Source organism: Silurus aristotelis (genome assembly GCF_946808225.1).
Source record: "Silurus aristotelis genome assembly, chromosome: 17".
In the NCBI taxonomy this organism is placed as follows: domain Eukaryota; kingdom Metazoa; phylum Chordata; class Actinopteri; order Siluriformes; family Siluridae; genus Silurus; species Silurus aristotelis.
In genome coordinates this window covers 12,658,929-12,680,106 of record NC_139590.1, presented here as the reverse complement: position 1 = coordinate 12,680,106, position 21,178 = coordinate 12,658,929, and the positions used below count along the sequence as shown (strand labels likewise).

Below are 21,178 nucleotides of genomic sequence, written 5' to 3'. Positions count from 1 at the left end.
GACTAATCAGGGCAATTGCAACCCTGTTTAGATTCAGTCATATATTTTGGCTAATAAAACTATTCAGTGCCAATGCAGGAGTTCTTTTAGAGCGCGCCGCGTGCCTCCGGCACAGCTTTATGTCATTCTGCAGCCAAACTGTGTTCACTATTACACACGTTTCATATTCCAGCTCTAGACTAAGACATTCAGCAAGTTCAAAGGACCACAGAGTATCTGAGAGGCGATGCGTATGTGTAACGCGATATGCATTGTACAGTGATGATACCTTATAAACTCAGGCTGCGCATACCTGTCTGTGGTTACAGCTTGGAAAGTGGCACTATAGAAAGAAGAATATAAAAATTACTTAAAATTCAAATGCGCAATAAGGATTTGAAAGACAAATTAAAATCTAATGGTTGTGGTTTTTATGCAACCTGTTGACTATGATATGATTATGATGTTATGCATTGAGTGCGTTTAACTAACACGAATTTGGAAATGCGTTCTCAAAAGCAAAGAGTGGTCTTTTGATCTTCTTCCCTTATAATGCCGAGTGCGTAAAGGGTGGAGACTCCACTCAAGGCGTGGAAAGCGAGACTCAAACGGTGAGAAGGGTTTAAACTTATTCCTGAAAAGAAAGGAGCGCTAAGACACATGCCACGAAAGTGAAATCTGGGATCTGTCAGTTTTTGTTTGACATATAAGTCTGGCAAACAATCTAACTGATGCTGCGTGTTCGAGAAATGTTTGGATAAGAACTCAGGACTCTTTGAAAGCACATACAGTAGGCAAGAAAAAAAACTCACCTAGTGCATGAATCATTGCACTGATATGTAAGCATGTTGTCAGGTGCTTATTATCGCACCACATGGGATGCAGTGTTTGCAGGACTCGGCTGAACTCAGGCAGAGCGCTGTCCAGAGTGCCGCTGCCTTTCACCATGCTTTTGCTTTTCATCTACCTTTTTCACTGCCTAAGTGGATTTTGCGACTCTGCGCCCAAAATCAATGATCGTCCATATCTGGTGAGGCAGACGATCCCGGGTGAAGTGCATCCAGCGCGCGAGGAGCTCCGACGCAACGAGACGGTGTACGCGCACGTCAGCGCGCTCCCGGAGCCCATCGAGTCGGAAAACAACGGCGGGGAAAGTGGAATCCCTGTTTCCAACACGTACGGAAATAAGAAGTTTCCCCAGGCCATTATAATTGGCGTGAAGAAAGGGGGCACCAGGGCGCTGCTGGAGTTTCTGCGCGTTCATCCAGATGTGCGCGCTGTGGGCTCCGAGCCGCACTTCTTCGACAGGTTCTACAACAGGGGTCTGGAGTGGTACAGGTAACACAACATGCAATTCTATTGTGTGCTATGAGTGTGTTAGTTACACCACATGGCAGATCTTGTTAAAAACAAGATTGAAACCTTTAACACTATAAAAGCATTTGCATTTAAATTCGTGTTGCCCACATCTGGTCTGGTTGTGTGATGGCTTTGAATTGGCAAACTATTAAAACACGTTATTGCTCACATGCACGTGCTTATCCCTTCCAAAATGTTTTTTTTTAAATGTCTCGTTCTTTTGAATTTTTATTGCACGAGTATAGCTCCTTCAAGGACATCTTTCCTGCTTTTTACTGTAGCTACACTGATGTAGAAGTGCGAATAGATTTGCTGGCTTATGCTCACTTGAAGAGTGTGGTAGGCTTAAGAGAGTAGGCTTCAAGTGAACATAAGCCAGCAAATCTATTCGCACGTGAAGTGTACATTTTAATAATCGCTATTACACTATTTTCATATCATCATGCTGAGGATACAATATATATTACTAATATATACTCACCCCAGTACACAGGTACAGATTAGTTATTTGTTGTATTTAATAAACAAGTGCTAATTCAGTTTGATTCAGTTTTTATTGTAATAAAATTTGACCAAAAATCATATCAGAGGCTCCTTTATGTCCATGCATGAATTCAACCACGATTTATCATTTTAAAAGTGCAGGGGGTTTATAGCAGCTAAAGCAGTTTTAAAACTGCAACTGTTCTTTTTTTAAAAAATAAGCCAATATCCAAACAATTTTGAGAGCATAAAAATATACTATAGCTTGTAAACGCTTATATAAAAACTGTTGCCAGAATTTTTGATTGACAAAAAAATACTAGCTCACTGTTAACTCACATGGTCATAGTTTTCTTTTAACCTGACTGGTTATATGGAGAGCACATGAATTGCACACGCTAATGAATCAGAGACAATGGCATTTGCAGTACTGCTTGTTGTACATAGGTATTAAGATATACAGTGATGCTATTATTGTCCAACTTTTTACTCTTTTATATCACATTCCTTAGCCAAGATTTAAAAAATATATACTGCATACATACATATAACTATTATAATCACACATTTATGTATCTGATTTTGCTTTAACTGGTATTATGGCATCATGTGTCAGGTTTAAAATGGCATAGCAAGTCATATACAGTTTAAAAGGAAGGCAATACACAAGCTTGACAGCTGTACTTAAAGCTGTCCCTCACTAAATATTTGATGCCACTTAGAATTGCTACTACATGGATAATGTAGGCTGCTGAACACAAGCTCAACTGCTGATATAAATAAATAAGATTATATGTTGCTATGTGTGTGTGTTGATACCAGAGTAACCTCTACACTGGAACAAAAAAACATGGAAAAAATTAATTTTAACTACTGTGTAAGTGATAAATCCTAATGGAAAAGATGACCTGAATGACCAAAGCTGTAATTTTATCGTAGTTCTTCCAGGCTGCTAAGAGCAATGGATAGAAACACTGGTAATGGTCTCCAGATGTCAGTACAATCGTACAGAACCTTTTGGCTAAAGAGATACTTCTTGTTTGGCTAATGGCATGACTGTCTCTCTTGGCTGTGGATGCATGTAGTGAGAGGGAAAGAAAAGAAAGTGAGCAAGCAAAGAGAAGATAACTACAAATTTTAATGTCCAGAGCATTAATTTAGTTAAAGCGTCTGTCAACTTACACTCATGAAAATAAGAACACATGGTAGCATTTTGCCACTGATAATTTTAGTGCACCATACATTCCCATCTCCCACATGGGGCAGTTCTCATCCCGCTAGATGTAGGAGGAGAGGAAGTGTTTGTGGGCAAATTCCTGTGGCAAGCCTTGCATCCAGAAGCCAGAGCACAACACTGTGTGTGTTTTAATTGCTTGGATAGAGCTGAGCTGATGTAGTGGGAACGTCACTGACTGGGAGCATTTGCCTTAAAAAGCCACCAGTCTCCCCTTCTCTGCATGGCAACTTTATTGCATACAGATGTGGTGAAGGCAACCATACAAACCATACATTTCATGGTGCTGCTGTCTGAAAGAGTGTTTCAGAAACTGGCTACAGCTTTCTTTTTGTTGGAAACATCAAAAAGTAGACGTGTGAAAGGTGCAAAATGGTGGCCATAGTAGATCAGTGTGGTTTCTAATAGAAACAACTACATGCACAACTATGATGAAAGCACCTCTACTGGTTAAACATAAGTATGACCTAAAGAATGAAGCAAACTGAATAGACTCCAAGAGAAGTGATTGTACCTAGACTGAAAAGTTCAACCCACTTTCTTCTAAACATATGTCTGTTTTTTTTGTTTTGTTTTTGTTTTTCTTTGTTTTTCCCTTCACTGTCACCAAAGCAACATGGATAAATGGCATCGAGTGACCCTCAGGCTGCAGCGCACCACTGCATTCTGTGCTTCCTTTACCAGCTTGAGAGGGTCCTGACTTGTGGTCATGTTTGAATGCACACAAAATACACACAATGCTATAAGCTCAAAATAGCTTCTTCAGACTAAAGCATCAGACGCTTCTCTGATCACCTGTGTTGGAAGTTCACCCAGCTAGAAGTAGCTTATTGCCACAACAGTGTGATGTAACATGTCTGCATCCTTGTCAAAAAAATACTAGTTTAAATGCAGTCTGTCGTAGCCTGAGCAGATTGTCTGCTACTGTAAGATGATTAATGAAAGATGTCTCCATGCAGATTTTACAGTTTGGTTTACCTGTAGAATGGTTAATAGGTTCACTCTAAAAACTATTGAGAGATTTTTTACATCCTTAAGTTTGCATATGTGTTTGGAGATTGTCACCATTATGATGTTGCAGAAAACTATGGAATTAATTTAACTTAACTCACTTAACTTAAATGATGCCAAAGAAATTACAAATATCAAAATCTTACTTCTTCAGTCAACACAACTGTTTTTTTTATTTTTTATTTCTTTTATATTATTTATTATTATTTTTTTAAACCTTTAAAACAGAGCCACATAAACCTAAGCAAGAGCCAAGAAAAACCTAAACAAAAGACCTTAATGTGTTTTCAGTGATGGTTCATTTGGTTTTGGATGGTTTTGGAACAATGCTTTTCATAGGCCATGGAAAACAGCACACATGCAAACAGGAAAACCGCTGTCTTTCATGGCACAGCCCTGCAGCTGACGGCTTAACAAACTTTACCTCACTCAGAACACAGGCGTTTCTGTGTAGAATGGCTTATTAAGCAATTTGTTCTCCTTTCTTTTTAAAGACCATTACAAGGCGATGAAAAACAAGGATGCTTTACACTCTATACACATATCACCAGTACAGAGGAGCAAGCATTTAGACATAGCTGAAATACTATATGATGGACTAAAAACTAATAGCTGGCATCACAGATGAAGTAGGAAATTTACTCCAACAGGGATGGAATCTTTTGACCAAAGACTGGGCAGTGAAATGGCAGCTGTAATCCAGATTTCGGACTTTCCAAAAAGATAATTGGCACACCATAGTGGGATAGAGTATTGGTTCCACTACAGTCTGTTTTTCCTGTTTCCTGTGTCCATATGTTTTGCTTGTTTAGACTATTTGGAAAAGGGACTGCAGCAATTACAGTAGTTGTGCTGTTGCAAACCTGGATTGCACTTAAGAAGGTATTGAATGAAGGATAGAAAAACAACCAGAGTAATGTCAGAAAAGGTCAGAAAATCAGCATGGTATTTCATTTGGAGTTAAACTCCTATAGGCTTATCTTTGACCCTGGAACAGAAACGTGACTAAAATATGATCATATGTATGGCATGATATCGATCATAGCATGACATGAAATGCATGCATGATATTCTATTAACATTTTGCTCTGGTCATACTGTATTCAACTAGTCTGGAACCACCAGACTCACTTTATAGCCTGTATAGTTACTATAATGAATCAAATGTGTTGGATCTGATGTCAGTAGGTGTCTTTCTAATTCTCAGCGATGACAACACATTTCTAATAGAAATATGCATAGCTACTAGAGGAAAATCCTGTTCATGAAAAAGGGACATTAAAAAGACATTCATTCTCGCACTGGGTGTCATCAGGGAATCATCTCAGACATTTAAAAAGCACATACATTGATCATGCATAACTTGAGTATTGATCAGACCAGATTCATTTATCTTTTTCATCCTAAAACTTAATTGAATTCTTTGACTGATGATGAGTTCTACTCTTGACGAATTAATGAATGAATGTATAAATGAATGAATGAACGAATTAAGTAATTCAGTCCTGTCATTGAATTTTGTTATGCTCAGGTAGAAAATACAAACATCCTTGCAGGTTTTTAAAACATTACAAACCTAATATTTAAATATATGTAGTGCTGACATACATGTTTACCAATATATGTAATTGCTGAACAAATATATTAAACACAAAACCTCCACTCTGGGACAAATAAACTATGCTTACAATGAAATATGTGTTATATGCTTAGTGATTTTGGTACTAGCATGTGGGTTGGGGCTATATTCCTTCCCTTTTAAGGGGGAAAGGGGGCTGACATTCTGCCATCACAGAGAGATTGTTGCTAGTGCAGTCATATTGCATATCAATTCATAGGAAAAATTTATGAAAGCAGCAAACATTCAACTCAGATTTTTTGATTGCAATGCAGCCATACAGAGCATTTAATCTTCAACATGGTGGGAATAATGACATTGGTATAGTGGTATAAAGACAGAAGTGGAAAAGATTTGGAGGATCACCAGTGATCCAGTCCCTTTCTTCTTTGTAAACCTGCCTGATTCATCCTGAAGCCCTACCTTTGGATGGTGTTCTCTACAATTGGAGAACAGTTGGTGCAGCTGAGGATGGTTCCACATTAACAGTCTAATGATCCACAAGGTTACTGTGGAAGGTTAAACTCAGGAACAAAGACTGCAATGCATTTGAACAGAATCAACTAAAAAAATTTGTTTAAATTACTTAGGGCTGCAATTGCCATAAACATTTTTACAACAAGTGATCTTTCATGAACAGATGATAATCTCAGCAGTGATGGAACCATAATAAATAGCATTTGATGTCACCCAGACGAGTATGGCTTTCTTTCTGAAACTGGTTCCTTTCAAGGTTTTTCCCATACCATCTCAGGGAGTTTTTCTTTACCACTGATGCAACTGGCGTTCTCATTAGGGCTAAACTTCAAGAAATTGATTTGTGATACTGAAATTTCTATTTTTAATCTATTTATTTATGAGCGTCTTTAAGACAAAATCCACTGTTAAAAGTGCTATACAAATTAAAATTTGAATCTGTTTGAGTATGCAGGTGAGGAGGTGAGAAGGCTGGAAAGACTAAATGACTAAATCTGCATCGTTCCTTTTAGGTAGTCATGAAACAACTGGACCACTATCAGCAGGTGGTCAAATGGCATTGTGGTAAGATAGGAAACAATTAAGCAAAGTGAAAATAGACATTTAAGTCACAGAAAATATTAACTCAGAATTTCATTACCAAATAAACGTTGGACACCACTGACAATTAATAAGAATTAATGTGCAAGTCTTTCAGTGTGGATTTTTCCTATAATACTGTGATTGTTGATGACTATTTTCCTTAAAAATCTGTTTAACTGATGTCCAGGAAAAAATGGTTGACATGAACATCTGATATCGACATGTTTTAATGAAGTTCCAAAATGATTCCAAAAAGCACACGTTCTCCAACGTCCTTAGACATTGAAAAGGTTTAACAGTAAAGGAAGTGGTTTTGTGTGGAGTCTGTTTGCACATCATTTGAAAAGTGTTGGCTTTATAGAGGGAAACACCACAGGAGCCAATAATTCTTAAACCCATATGGTCAAAATTACCATTATATGAGGTGTATTGTGGTTCGTGTTTTAGAATTTTTAAGCGATCTCATTCAAAAGCTCTCCACTAATCCAATGGCAATAAATCACACAGGAGGAGATGGTTATTGACGAGAAAAGAATTTCCCTAGCCAACACAAAATGTCAAATCTCACTGATGCTCTGTTGTCATGCTTGGTTGGTTTGCCATGCCCACAAAGAATAACATTAGGTTAGACTTGTGGAAAGCATTCAACAAAATCAACAGGCAATGGCAAAGTGCAACAGTACTAAAAATTATCATACACTTCAAATGCAAAATCTAGGCATTTAACATCCATTAGTTTTATTGTATTTATTGTATTGTATTGATTGATGTTAGAATACAATGCAATGTGCAGTTCCAAAATATACAAAGAAATCTAGATTTATATTTACTTTAAACAGTATTTAAGTGTAATCACTGTAAAATGTCTGAGTTACTTCTTGACATATTAAGAATGCAGTGGGATAGAAATTCCTTGCCAGCCTTCTTTAAGCCAAAGATGTTCCTTACCACAATGGCATAAATATAAATTTCCTTTTTCTTGCCTCTGTGTGGTCCTCTGTGGTACTGGAACTTAGAACACAAAATATTAAGTCATAAGCCTTATTCTGGATTGAAACCACAGTATCAGAGCAAATGTTTATCACCCAATAAGAGGTGACACTGTGGCCCTCAAATCAAGTTTTAATTATACTTTATGAGTTTGTAACTTTATTCTGTTTTGACCCAGGAGCCTCAGGACATTTTTAGCTAGATCTGGAATGACGTTTTAAATATTCTCACAGTACCTCTTTATCGTCATCATCTTCCATCCTTAGGCCATGTTTGTCCTTGTCCATCACTTTACTTGCATGTCTGGCGCCTCATCATGGCTGGCTGTCCAACACTTCAGTATTTTTTTTCTGAAGAGTAAACCTCTGAGACAAGCTGCTAACATGGAAATCCATACGCACATTCTAGTTAAGATCCAGTTTAAGACTTTATACTTTTAGAAATCAATCTGTAACAACTTTGATGTATCTGAGCTTATCTTTCAAGGGAGCCCTCAGTTTTCTGTCAAATCTTACAACCAAATTTTCTACAAACATTGTTCCAAGTAGCACCTCATTAAGAAGTGATCTATTAATAGGAACCTTGTTTCTGAAAGTATACAGCACACTCTACTTATCTCACTGTATATACTAATTTTTTATTTTTTTTATTTTACTGTTTTTAAAAGCTAATCACAAATGATGATCCCTTTGTTGTAATAGACATATAGACATTTTCCTCAAATTCCCATTGCTTTTAGCACCCTCAGTGAGGGTAACATTTTGCTGGGAGCACTTCATCGTCTGTAATAACAGTAGTGTCAGCAGTGCTGCCTGTACCCATTGTTCACACTTTTACTTGTCTTAAAGGTGATTATCATGTTGACACTGACAACGTTTTGTAAATGATTTTTTGCCAATTAAAGTATACCCAGAAGCCCTTATAACTGCTATGTCTTTAACATCAACACTCCAAAAACAATAATTTGCTTCTGTGCTACATTTGCAACATCATAATCTGCCAAATGAAATGTCATTACATGATTTATGGATGGGTGTTATATACATTTACACACAGTAATGTATTTAATATCTGCAGCAGTCGATAAACATTCTTGCACTTGGTAGAAGTGACATCATGCCACAATTTGGAAGATGTTATTCAGAATTGTGGTTCTATTTTATTATACAGTACTATAGTTTAATACAGTTTGAAAACTAAATATCTGGTAGTTGCTGTAAAAAGTCATATTCTTTTATTTCGTCTTTTTGAAAATTTCCTTTTATTTCTCAAGTTTTCCAACACACCAAGTTGAGCTGAATCAGAAGTAGTGACGATGGCAGTTGGCCCTTGAGAAGGAGGTGATTTAAGTGGGCTAAATGGCTCAATGCTAGGGAATAAGTGGTGGTGAGCTTTTATGTACTTGATGGAAAGAAACTCTGTAATCAGAAGCAAATTGCTCATAGTGGGACAGTAGGAAATTGTCTGCCTAACACTAACAAATCAGCTATTTCTCAGTAATCTAATGTACGTTCCATATGATAAAGGAAAAGTGTTATCTAGAATTAATAGGAAATCCACCCTGAATGACTTGCATATTAATATGTATAATTAATAAGTATGTTTTTATTCATTTGTGCAAAAATGTAGCAAATTTTATGATGTAATTCTGATTTGGTTGAACATTTTTCATCAATACATTGAACAATTTTCAATCCATGGAACAGTTTCTTACATTATCAACAGATCCTACCTTTCTACATCTTGCTTTTACATTATTTCTTTATTAAATACTACTGTAATTAAATTGAAGTGTCCACCTTTGATTTCAGCATAGCGGACAACCACTAATTGGAATATCAAACCAACAAGAGATTAGTGCCAAAGGTATTTGCTAAACATTTCGCAAACATTTTTTCAATTTATTTTGTTACCAGCTGGACAATTTTCCTTTAACTTGAACTTTTTTCTAAAACTTACAATTACTTAAAACACACTGTTGGAAAATGTCATGCAATAAGGTTTCTTCTTGGAGAAATGGATATGCAATGTATTGCAATATATTTTCTCCTCTTGCTCTCAGCTCAATCCTATACTGAAATGGTTCTGGTATCACAGATTAATTCTATTACATTTTTTAAAAATTACATTTTTTAATCAAAGAACTTTGTGTACACACTTCACCAACATTTTGGAGACATTTATTTCATTACAAGTATTTGATTACTTATTAACCAATAGCAAATTGAGTGCATTGTCATTAATATAAAGTGAAAAGCTATGCTTTTGCTTGTTTTTTTTTTTTTTTTTTCATGTTACATATACACACAGGTCTTTTACATTGTAGTTTGTTAGAAACAGATGCACTGAAGTTGTGGTTTGTAGTTGAACTGTGTCCTTCAGACAAGTTAGTGGATGCACACATTCCCTACTAATCTATTTTCCTAAAGTGTAAAATTTAAACGGTTATTTTTAATCCTGTGAGACAACAATTAATGATTTTTCTTGGTGCCATGACCACATTAATTATGAATGAATTCACCTAGACAGCTTTCAGTCAATCCCTGATGACTTATCAGAGGACTTTTTAGAGTCACTGAAGAGGTGATCAGGGACACAGACATGCACAGACATGCAGTCACATAACCCTGATCTCTTCTGGTACTTCTCTTCGCTTGCCTTCCTTCTTAAACCTTGGAGACAGACACATTGATCTGCAGCAATTTAGACACAGAGACACAGAAATCCAGCTATATGATCCTACATTAAGGTGGGATCTTAACTCACTTTTTTGCAAATAAGCATCTAAACAAATTGCCTATTTCAATATGTTTCAGAAATTTTTGTCTATTAGACCTATTAAACTTCCACCACTGCTGACAACGCATGTTAATGTCCAAAAGCACTCACTCTAGATAAAGAATGATAAATGTTTCCTGTGGTCAGTCTGCAAACCAATATTTATATAAACAAGGCATCTGTGTATGTTCTTTCTACAGTGTGCACACAATGTGAATTTCTGTTCATGTTCACCACCACTGACATCTCATCATGATTACTGTCAAACTCATTCTAAATATCAGTAATAAAACCATACTAAAAATCAAACATACAGTTCTAGATATTCTTTAAGAAACAGCTTGTAATGAACTCTGTGTGGTCACTTTGGATAGAGTTTTTATATTGTAATCAGTGTGATGGAAGAAAATTGAATTATATAATTCTTTTCATTTTCACATTCTGAACACAGTTTGCATCAATGTCAATCATGAACACATTCAAACTAGAATGCTGAGAATGGAAAAATTTCAGTACTGCAGTTTTTGCGATGGCATATCTGCTTAAAATTTAATATGATCAAAATATGCCATTAAATAAAACCAGTTTCCTTAGTTTGTAAATTGTATGCGTTGTGCCAATTAAAAAAAAAAAAAAATTATGACTAAAAATACACAATTCTTTTTTGCCTTGACCTTCATGAGGGTCAATGTTTTTGACTGAATGTCAAGTTTTATTTTTTATATATTCTATTTCTATTTGCATGTTTAAATGTTGGACAGTCATAAAAAGGATTTTACTACATGTAGTACTTTGTATGAATGTGACAAATACAATTTGAATTAGTAAACATATTGCAAGTAGTACAATGTTTGGTTTTGTGAAAAATCTTTAAATAAATAAAAAAAAAACATCCATCTTACTTTCAATAATTTATCAAAATGTATATAAAGAGTAAAAGTAATTGATTAAAACACTGGCATAAGAAATAAATTAAGTAAATCAAGATACAACAATTAATTAAACAAATGATAAAGTAGTTTTTAAAATACTTTGGGGTCTATTAACAATAGTAATTTTGACATTGTTTGACTATTTAAGTTTAGCTTTTTATATGTGGCTAGTTTGTTGCCCCCCAAAGAGGTCACAATGTACAGTTCTAATGTAAATCAAATAGGTAATGAAAAGTGGTAGAAGAAAAGCATGTTATCTAACTTCTAAAAAAAAAACTAAACAAGCTATTTAAACAAAAATTTTACTAAAACGTATAAATTACCTAAAATGTTAACTTAGACATTTACTGTTATTGCATCATGATTGTATTTGTTTTTTGCGCCAACTGACAGTTTCTAATGATAATGTTGTCAGTGGTAGAACTGGTAAGATGACTATGCTCCACCTATGCAAACAATAAACTGCACACAAAACATTAATGCTATAATAAGAATCTAAGTATCTCAAAAAGATTGCACAACAAAGATCATTGTTAAGCGGTAGAGTGAGGATACAGTAACACTGAACTTTTTTCCATTTAAGCTGATCTTAACTTCGTGACGTGTCTGGGAAACTGTGCCCTACATTTTTTTAGCTTGGTATCTTCCAAGACATGGAGGCATCACATTTATTTTAAATACACACACACACACACACACACACACACACACACACACACACACACACACACACACACACACATACACACACCCACTCGCACACACGCAGAGTAAGGGCCTGAGACAGCAAGGACAAGGGGCAGGAAGTCTCAGGAAATTGCTGTTAAGTGGTTCTTGTGGCTTTGTGGCTTTTGCTGATCAGATCCTTATTGAGTGGAGTACTGTTTCACATGATGTTCATAATGTCCCTTTAATCCTGCCGCTTTAGAAAGAAAACATGAGCGGGTCTCAGAAGGGCATCCTCCACCATGAGATTTACCTCACAAGTTAGCAAACAAAGGCTGAAAATCATGGTGGTTTGGCTTGAATGTGGAGCATTGGCACACACTTTTCTGGAATCTGCTGGTAGAAGAAAACCAGGTTTTACAGTTACAAGTAAATGAAAATTGCTTATATGTAAAATTCCTAACATTTGATTCTAAGTGGAGAGGCTTTCTCAAACTTTGGGGATAGTAGTAATGTGTTTAGGTGAGCAGTTTATTCTTTATAAATTTGTGCTTCACTTTCTTGGCTATAGTTTGATTGATTATGATTTTACATACAATATAAGCACCATTTCTTTGCAGGGCCTAGACATTATTTGGCGTTAAACCAGTTGGAAGGCTTTTATGTACTTTCTAACATATTTTCATATTTTCTAACATATTTTTGTTTCATCAACCGTTTCACAACACTTATTTATATAATCTCATGTAATTGCAAAAATATTAACCAACACTTACAAAAGGAAATTTGCAGAAAATGTAGTAAATATTATAGTATATCAAGGCATGAGTTGTTTATTTGTTAAACCAGAGGCCTCCATTTTTATTATATTAGTATTTATGATCAAAAACGGTCAAAAGATCTTGTATCAGTGGTTTAGATCAGTATCATAATATTATTTCACACAAATTTGACTGGATAAGAAAAAATAAATGGTGTGGTGAAGGGGTGAATCTGGAAACTTAAGTAGAAGTGTTTTTCATTTATTAGCAATCCTTATAAAGTCACAAAAATCAATCAGGAACACAGCTGATGCAAAAAAGAAAATAAAAGAAAAGCATTGTTCTATAACTGCTGCATTTTCTTTCTCATGTTTTTCTTGTTCTTGAATCTTTCAGCTTTGATATTCAGAATACATCGTATTTCATTCTATTCTGGCATGTCATTAAATCTCTGCTATCTGGCTGTCAGTTCTTGCCTTGCTTCTCAGTTTAGCAGCTTGTGTCTCAAACATACTGCCCCAAACCCATATTATACTACATGTTGAGTTTGTGTTCTTCACTCTTTGTACATCAGAGTTGATCATGTTCATATTGACATTGAATCAAACAAGGGATTATTACAACCTGGAGTGGGACTGACTAGTTTAATCCACAGATGAGTGTGAATGTTATGACTGAGTATGATTGAGTGTGTATTGTTCATATCTGCCCAAATAAAATGCATTAAGGCTTGTAGTGGTATAAATGCACTTTCTTTAGAAGTGCTCTAATCATGAATTATACAGTATATGTGTTTTAAATTGGGTTCAGTTATTTTAGCAATCACAATTGTTCTGCCACAGTGTAAGTAATGAGTTTAATCTAAATGTTTTGAATTGTCTCTCTGGGAGAACTGTACAGCAACGAGTACAAAAAATTTTGGACTGGACACTGACTTGATTTCTTTATTTTAATCAGGAGGCAAACTGTTTTAGTGTCCCAGCATGGCTGCCTCACTTCTCCAGGGTTTCTAAATCTAGTTTTACACATTCTCCTTGAGCCCCCAGGTTACATCTGTGTACATCTGGCATGAACATGTTAATTAAACCATATCTTGAAAAGAACTTATGCACAATACTAGGATGCACAAATCACATACAGTATACAAGCCTCTATTTCCTATTATAACTTTTACTCTGAAATCTTTAATTTTGCAGAAACTTGATGCCAAGGACCCTTGATGGCCAAATTACAATGGAAAAGACCCCCAGTTACTTTGTGACCAAAGAAGCCCCTTCCCGTCTGTGTGCTATGAACTGCGACACCAAACTCATTGTGGTAGTGCGGGATCCAGTGACCAGAGCTGTGTCTGATTATACACAGACTCTGACCAAAAGCCCTGGACTTCAGTCTTTTCAGACACTGGTGTTTAAGAACTTCAGCTCTGGAGTCATTGACTCTTCATGGAGTGCTGTGCGCATTGGTATGTACGCCCAGCACCTGGAGAACTGGCTTCAGCACTTCCCACTATCCAGCTTCTTGTTTGTAAGTGGTGAGAAATTAGTGAGTGACCCGGCCGGTGAGGTGGGTCGTGTGCAAGACTTTCTGGGTCTCAAGCGCATTGTTAGTGACAAGCACTTCTACTTTAACCAGACCAAGGGTTTTCCATGTCTAAAGAAGCCAGAGGGCAGCAGTAGGCCACGTTGCTTGGGGAAATCCAAGGGTAGGACTCACCCTCATATTCCAACAGATGTGCTTCAGAAACTCAGGGAGTTTTACAGACCCTTCAACCACAAGTTCTACCAGATGAGTGGCCTTGATTTTGGCTGGGACTGAAGCTTTGCAAGTGGAGTTGGATTTAAAAGGCAACTTAACAAAAGCCATTTGCACATGTCAGTATATTTACTTTATTTACACACTCTAAAATGGAGGGGATGTAACCAGATGCAGTCCAAATAAGTATTCAACAGGTTCTAATAAGGTTAATTAGGTCTACTGGATCCTGATATTGTGCAATGCACAGCATACTGTATATGTTGCTAAATGCAAGGTCTTTCTTTGTATTAACCAGTTTTTAAAATGGAAAAGTAGCTCACTAATGATACACTGCATATAGTAATATGCAAACACTGAAATATTAATCCTGGAAAGACTTGTGGCTTAAAATAACTCAGTAGCCAGAGTGTTATGCCAGGCACAGTATAATTTAGTCCTTTCAAACATAGTGTATGACTTTAGGTTTTTTTTAGAAGACATTGTTTTCGGGAATGTTCTCTGAAAAGGTTATCATGTACTGTATATTTAAGTATTTTAAAATGTAAATATATTTATATTTTGCAATTGTACTGCATAAGCATTCTTTGACCACTGTTATAAACTTAACATAATTCTGTAATAATAATAATAATAATAATAATAATAATAATAATAATAATAAAAATAATAATAATATTTTAAGAAAGTTGACTATTAAAAGCTAATGTTTGTAATAAAGAGCATCATGTTGGTGTATCAAATAACACTGCTATGTTACAGTTCCAGGGTTCATTCTGAACTCAGGGTATGTCTGTGTGGCGTTTCAAACTTTGAATCTTTGTCTGGGTTCCCTCCAGGTTCTCCAGTTTTCTTCCGCTTTCAAAAAAAGCATATAGGTGGCTTAGCTACTTAGAAAATGGTGGTGAATATGCATAGACAAGGTATTATGCATGTCACACAGAACATATCCAGCCTCAGTTCCAGTGCAACTGTGATAGGTTTCAGATTCATCACCACCCTGACAAGGACAAAGCAATTACTGAAGATGAGTAAGAAAATAAATGAATGAATTAATGGATGGATGAATGAATTAATGAATGAATTGCTTAATTAATTAATAAATTTTTTATTAAAATCTTCTACAAAGTACTATCTGAGTTGGCTTACATAGGAACTGTGCATGTATCCATGTTTGGTATTTATAATGCAGTGAAAAAGTAGAGTATAAATTCAGGGTATTTGGTATATAGTTTAAATCAAATGTGAAATACAAATGTATTTAGACCCAACAAAACATTCTTTTAAATACTCTATACAAACGTACACCGCCATGGCTTCATAATATGGCTCGAGTAAAGTATTTCATTTCTATAGATGATGCATGGGAATAAAAAAACGTGTAGCATCTTCATCCCCTTATTCCTCTCATGTTTCTAATGTATTCTGCGCTTAGGCTTCTAATTATAAAATATGTCAGAAAAGCATTGGTAAAATAACTTCCTATTTGTTTTCCCAATTTTTCCCCCTCTTTTTGCTTGTATATGTGTACAGAACTAAACAGATCCATTTTGTTTGTAGATGATGGTTCACAGAATATGTCTGAACTGTGGTAAACCTGGCATACAGCAATTTTGTCTTCTTAATTTTCTCAATTTCTGTTCTGTTTCTTTATGTGTAAAATATGCTTTAGCCAAGGTAACATTTCCCTGTTCAGTTTTGCTTCGTGTGGCTGTGAATGGACATACTGTACATTCCCAATGTTCATGTAATGTCATATGCATGTGGTGTACACGAGTCTGTCTAATTGAAAAACAAATAAAATAATAATTAATAATGAGACCATGAGTAAATATAACTATTTCAGCAATTATAGAATTATACATAACGTATATTTATTTGTGTGTTTTATTTTTCCCTCGTAGGGAATCTATTAATAAAAATGGTTTTATTTATTTATTTCTGAAGTACAGAGTATTTACTTGGTATGAAAGTTCTGTCTGTCAGTTCATTTCAGTTTACAGCAGCTGATTGTGGAAAGTGGAAAATGTTAACCGAAGTCTCTGCTAAAGCTTTTTTTTTTTTTTTTTTTAGAAAGATGTCATTTTAGATGATAGGATGTTAATTATCCTTTATTTTTTTGGCTGCCGCATCTTGCTAATGAAGTTTTTGAGTTTGTGTGGCACAAAATAAATCTGAAGACTTTAAACAATATAATAATTACATACAGTTACATAGAAGATATTACAGTCAGAATCAAAAAGTCTACTCAGTATTCACAAAAACCAAATAATCGTTATAGTAGGGGAAACACAGACAGCTTTTCACATAGGGATGGTGCTGTGAGGATTGGGCAGCAGTCGAAGGTGGGGGTCTGCTTAGACTGCTGCCCCCGCGACCCGGATTACGGATAAGCGGGAGAAAATGAATGAATGAAAAAAAGGATTCTGTATTTGACTCCAAAGCTGACATAAATTGCAAAGACCTACTACGACCTAAGAATTTAACATATTTTTAACCCAGCTCTGCTGAATTTTTGATTGTGATTGGCCAGAAGTTTCATTTTTAATAACAGCAGGTCTAAGAGTCTGGCTGCAGTTCACAGGTTTCAATACAAAGAATTACAAATTTGTGCTATGTTTGTTAATTTTTTTTTACTTTATTTTAACAATCTAATGTAAAGCTGTCACTTAATATTTTCCAACAGAGGAGTGTCTGCAGGAATGAGGGTTAAGGTGAAATGACTTGTATTATTATCTGTAAGAGAGGTAAAAAAAAAAAAAAAAAAGGCTGGCAAGGAAATTATTAAATATTGTAAATAAATACAAAAATAAAATATATATATAGATTATATTTTTTTCTTTCTTTCTCTTTTTTCTTTATATATAAGCACATTGAAACAATTTTGTAGATTTAAACTGTTTAAAAAGAAATCTACTTGAAGTGTGCAGAGCTCCTTAATTTAGCATTTATTACTTAGCAGAATCTGGTCTATTCACAATCAGTATTTATCCTGAATATACATGATATTTGGATGTTATTGTTGTTAGAGGGGAACTGAGGAAGAAGATTGTGGCAAAGTAAAAACAGAATTGTTGATTAAGGATGTAGATACACCATGTCACAGACAAGGCAGTATAGCAGCTGTAATATCTGAGTGAAAAAGACTTCATTATACAATAGGCAGTCCAAAACAAATGAAAGTTGATAGGCAAGAGAAAATATTCAAGGCACCGAAAAAAATTAAATGAGAGACAGGATATGTCAGGTACAGATGAATGGTTTGCATATCCTACACTTCGTGTTTTTAACATTTCCAGTTATTCATTATGAATGCTTTGAAATCACCACATTGCCTGCGGTAACGCCTTATTGCACACATGGGACTGTAATGACAGAATTCATAGTGTTACTTAGCCACTTGTAAAACATGGTGGGTTGTGTGTCTTTTTTATCAATGTATCAGTCAGTGACAGATGATTAAATCAATAACAGGGAGGTAAAATATAAATATGGATTGAGTTAGAATGGAGGGGAAAAAGGAGGAGGACAGGGGACCATGTCTTAAATGTACAACCCCTGTGGAAAATTATTCCAGCACATTCATCTTACATGATGTTTGCTTATGCTGCAAGAAGACCTTCAATCACTACAGAGCAAATAACAACACAATGTACAAAGTTACAGAAAAACCTTTGACTGTTGCTATAGATAAAATCATAAAATAAATTTATATTAAAATGTTTGTGATGTGCTTGGTGATTCTGGTGCCAATTTGTTAGTTGATGCCATATTGTGAACATTAGGTTTGCTTTGGACTGCCTCTCTTACATCACAGGGGGATGTTGCTACTGCAATTAAAAAGCCAGAGAGAAAAATAAGAACATTCAACATAATATCTTAGAATTGTGTTTCAAAAGAACATTTTAACACTATATAAACCTCCCAGAGGGTGAATGTAATTGTAATCCTTGTTGTTGTTTTAAGGAAATGTTCTGTGTAGAACCATACAACAAATGGTCTGTAACTCTGCAAGAACCATTAGCAGTGGCTAAACTGCAAAGTTAAACTGCAAATCCCAAGTGAATACTGCTAGGTGTTATTGAGCATTGGGTATTTATTTCTTGTTTACATGTTCTGGTTACTATAAACAATACAAAAACAATAAGTTAAATTGTAGATGCACTCAACCGTTGATTAGATAAATCATCAGATGCAATGTACTGCTACACACAATTAAAGTCATGCCATAAGATCCTCCCACAGTGGGATTCTTGGCCGTATAAAAATGACCCAAATATGTGTTCAGTTCCAGATGGAAGACCAAGGATTAGGCATGCTAGTTTGGTAGGCATATGGAAGGCTAATCAGGCCCTGGGGGTGAACAGACAGGGTGGTAGGAGGATCTGAAGGAATACTGATTTGTGGAATGGCTGTGTTAAAATGGTTCCTTCTTACCAAGCCAATAAATAGTGTGAATGGAAAAGCTTTCCCTGCCTGCTAACATCCACTTAAACTTGAGGTATGGCTGATGTGGGAGTAAATTAATAACTTTTATAAATGCTAACTTTCTGCTAATAATTCAGCAGTCCAAATTACAGACTAATATGACTAACCATACTAATTTCCAGGGATTATAAGGGTATTTCCGAGTCAATTTTTTTTAAAAGATAATATACTATGGTTATAATACATTTCTTGAAATAAATGATTCTGGTCAGGGACTATACTGGAAACACTGGGTGTGAAATACTACTTAATATTAATACACTCTGAATGAGATGCAGTGGAAATAAACTGGAGAACCTACAAAAAAAAACATATGAAGAACAAGTAGCTGTGAAGCAGTATTATGTTTTCAGCTTGTTTGTTCATCCATAAATCTTTTAGAGATTTTCATCAGCAAGATATCTCAAGAGTGGTCAGATGTTTAACGTTTTTATATGGAATGTAACAGGGTACTAATAAGATTTTAGAACTGGCCCACTCAGAATCAGGCTACAGCAGGTTAAAATATCTAAAATATATTTTTTTACAATACCTTCTCTTCTGTTTGAAATAATTTTTTTGGGGGTATTTTAGTCTAACAAATTAATATCAGAATAAATAGGTTTGGTAGAGTCCACCCCATTAATGGCATTTCATATTACATCAGTAAGTAAAGAAAAAAACATTATATGATAGATAGCCTCTAAGCATGTTTATTTAGACAAACGTGGACTTACTCTAATGACGTCTTAATTTGTGATCAGTATTGTAGAAGAATAAAGCTGTGAAATCCAAACTTTTCAAAATATTTGGCACAAACAAAGAAAAGAATGCTTTTTCTGTAAACCAAGAATGATCAGTGAACGCTATATTGTGTGTGTTTGCCATCAGATTTCTTATTCACCACAGACCACTTAAATTCCAAATTAGAATCATTGTAACAAACAATAAATGTAATTAAATACATTTCTGGAATTCTTTCCTGTCATTGTTTAACAGTTTTGACAGATGGAATTCATACCATGCCTTGATGTATGATTTCATTATGACCAACATGCTTTTGAAGAGTTGGCACTGAGTGGAGTCTTTACAGCTTGCAGTAAGTATATTTACTATGCAGTATTTGAAATGGGATAAAACAAATTTATATATATACAGCGGGTAAAATAAGTATTGAACGCGTCACAATTTTTCTCTGTAAATATATTTCTAAAGGTGTTATTAATGTGAAATATTTACCAGATGTTGGTAACAACCCATGCAATCCACACATACAAATGAATCAAACCATACATGTCCATAAATGAAGTTATGTGTAATAATGTGAAATGACACAAGGATTGAACACATGAAGGAAGAGATGTGAAAAAAGGCATGAAAAGCCAAGACACCAGCTGAAATCAATCAGTAATTAGAAAGCAATCCTGCCTTCGTCAGTGCAAATTAATATCAGCTGGTTCAGTCCCAAATAATTGCCTACATAAGTTGTCACAGCAGAAACATAAGACACATAAGGTGTCACAGCAGAAACTCATGATGGGTAAAAAGCAAAGAGCTCCCTCAAGACCCTCGCAACCTTATTGTTGCAAAACATAGATAGATAGATAGATAGATAGATAGATAGATAGATAGATAGATAGATAGGTAGATAGGTAGATAGGTAGGTAGGTAGGTAGGTAGGTAGGTAGATAGATAGATAGATAGATAGATAGATAGATAGATAGATAGATAGATAGATAGATAGATAGATAGATAGATAGATAGATAGATAGATACAACTTTATTGTCATTGCATAGTACAGGTACACAGCGACGAAATGCAGTTTGGCATCTACCAGAAGTGCAAAATGTAGCAGTCGTGCAAAAGTGCAGATAACTATCTAGCATATTTACAGCAAGTGGTATATATGAAAGTATATACAGTGAATAAATATAAAGGCTGTTTCAGTGCAGAGATGTGTGGACATTCAGGAGTACAGTGAATAAATATGAAGGCGTACAGTAATTAAGAAAAATTTGCAGAAATGAAAGGTTACAGATCACAAGATTATTGCATTTAAGGAGTAGCAAGCTGCTGAACCTGCTGGTT

At 35.3% G+C, this 21,178-nt stretch overlaps 1 protein-coding gene across 1 annotated transcript; it reads left to right on the top strand.

Annotated features, from left to right (window-relative positions):
- Window positions 1-623: 623 nt before the first annotated feature.
- LOC310739634 (heparan sulfate glucosamine 3-O-sulfotransferase 6-like) lies at window positions 624-16,441 on the top strand. Its single transcript, XM_083565713.1, has 2 exons — window positions 624-1,317; window positions 14,067-16,441. The coding sequence occupies exons 1-2, from the start codon at window positions 854-856 to the stop codon at window positions 14,683-14,685; spliced, it is 1,083 nt and encodes a 360-aa protein (XP_083421839.1). The 5' UTR covers window positions 624-853; the 3' UTR covers window positions 14,686-16,441.
- The last annotated feature ends 4,737 nt before the right edge of the window (window positions 16,442-21,178 follow it).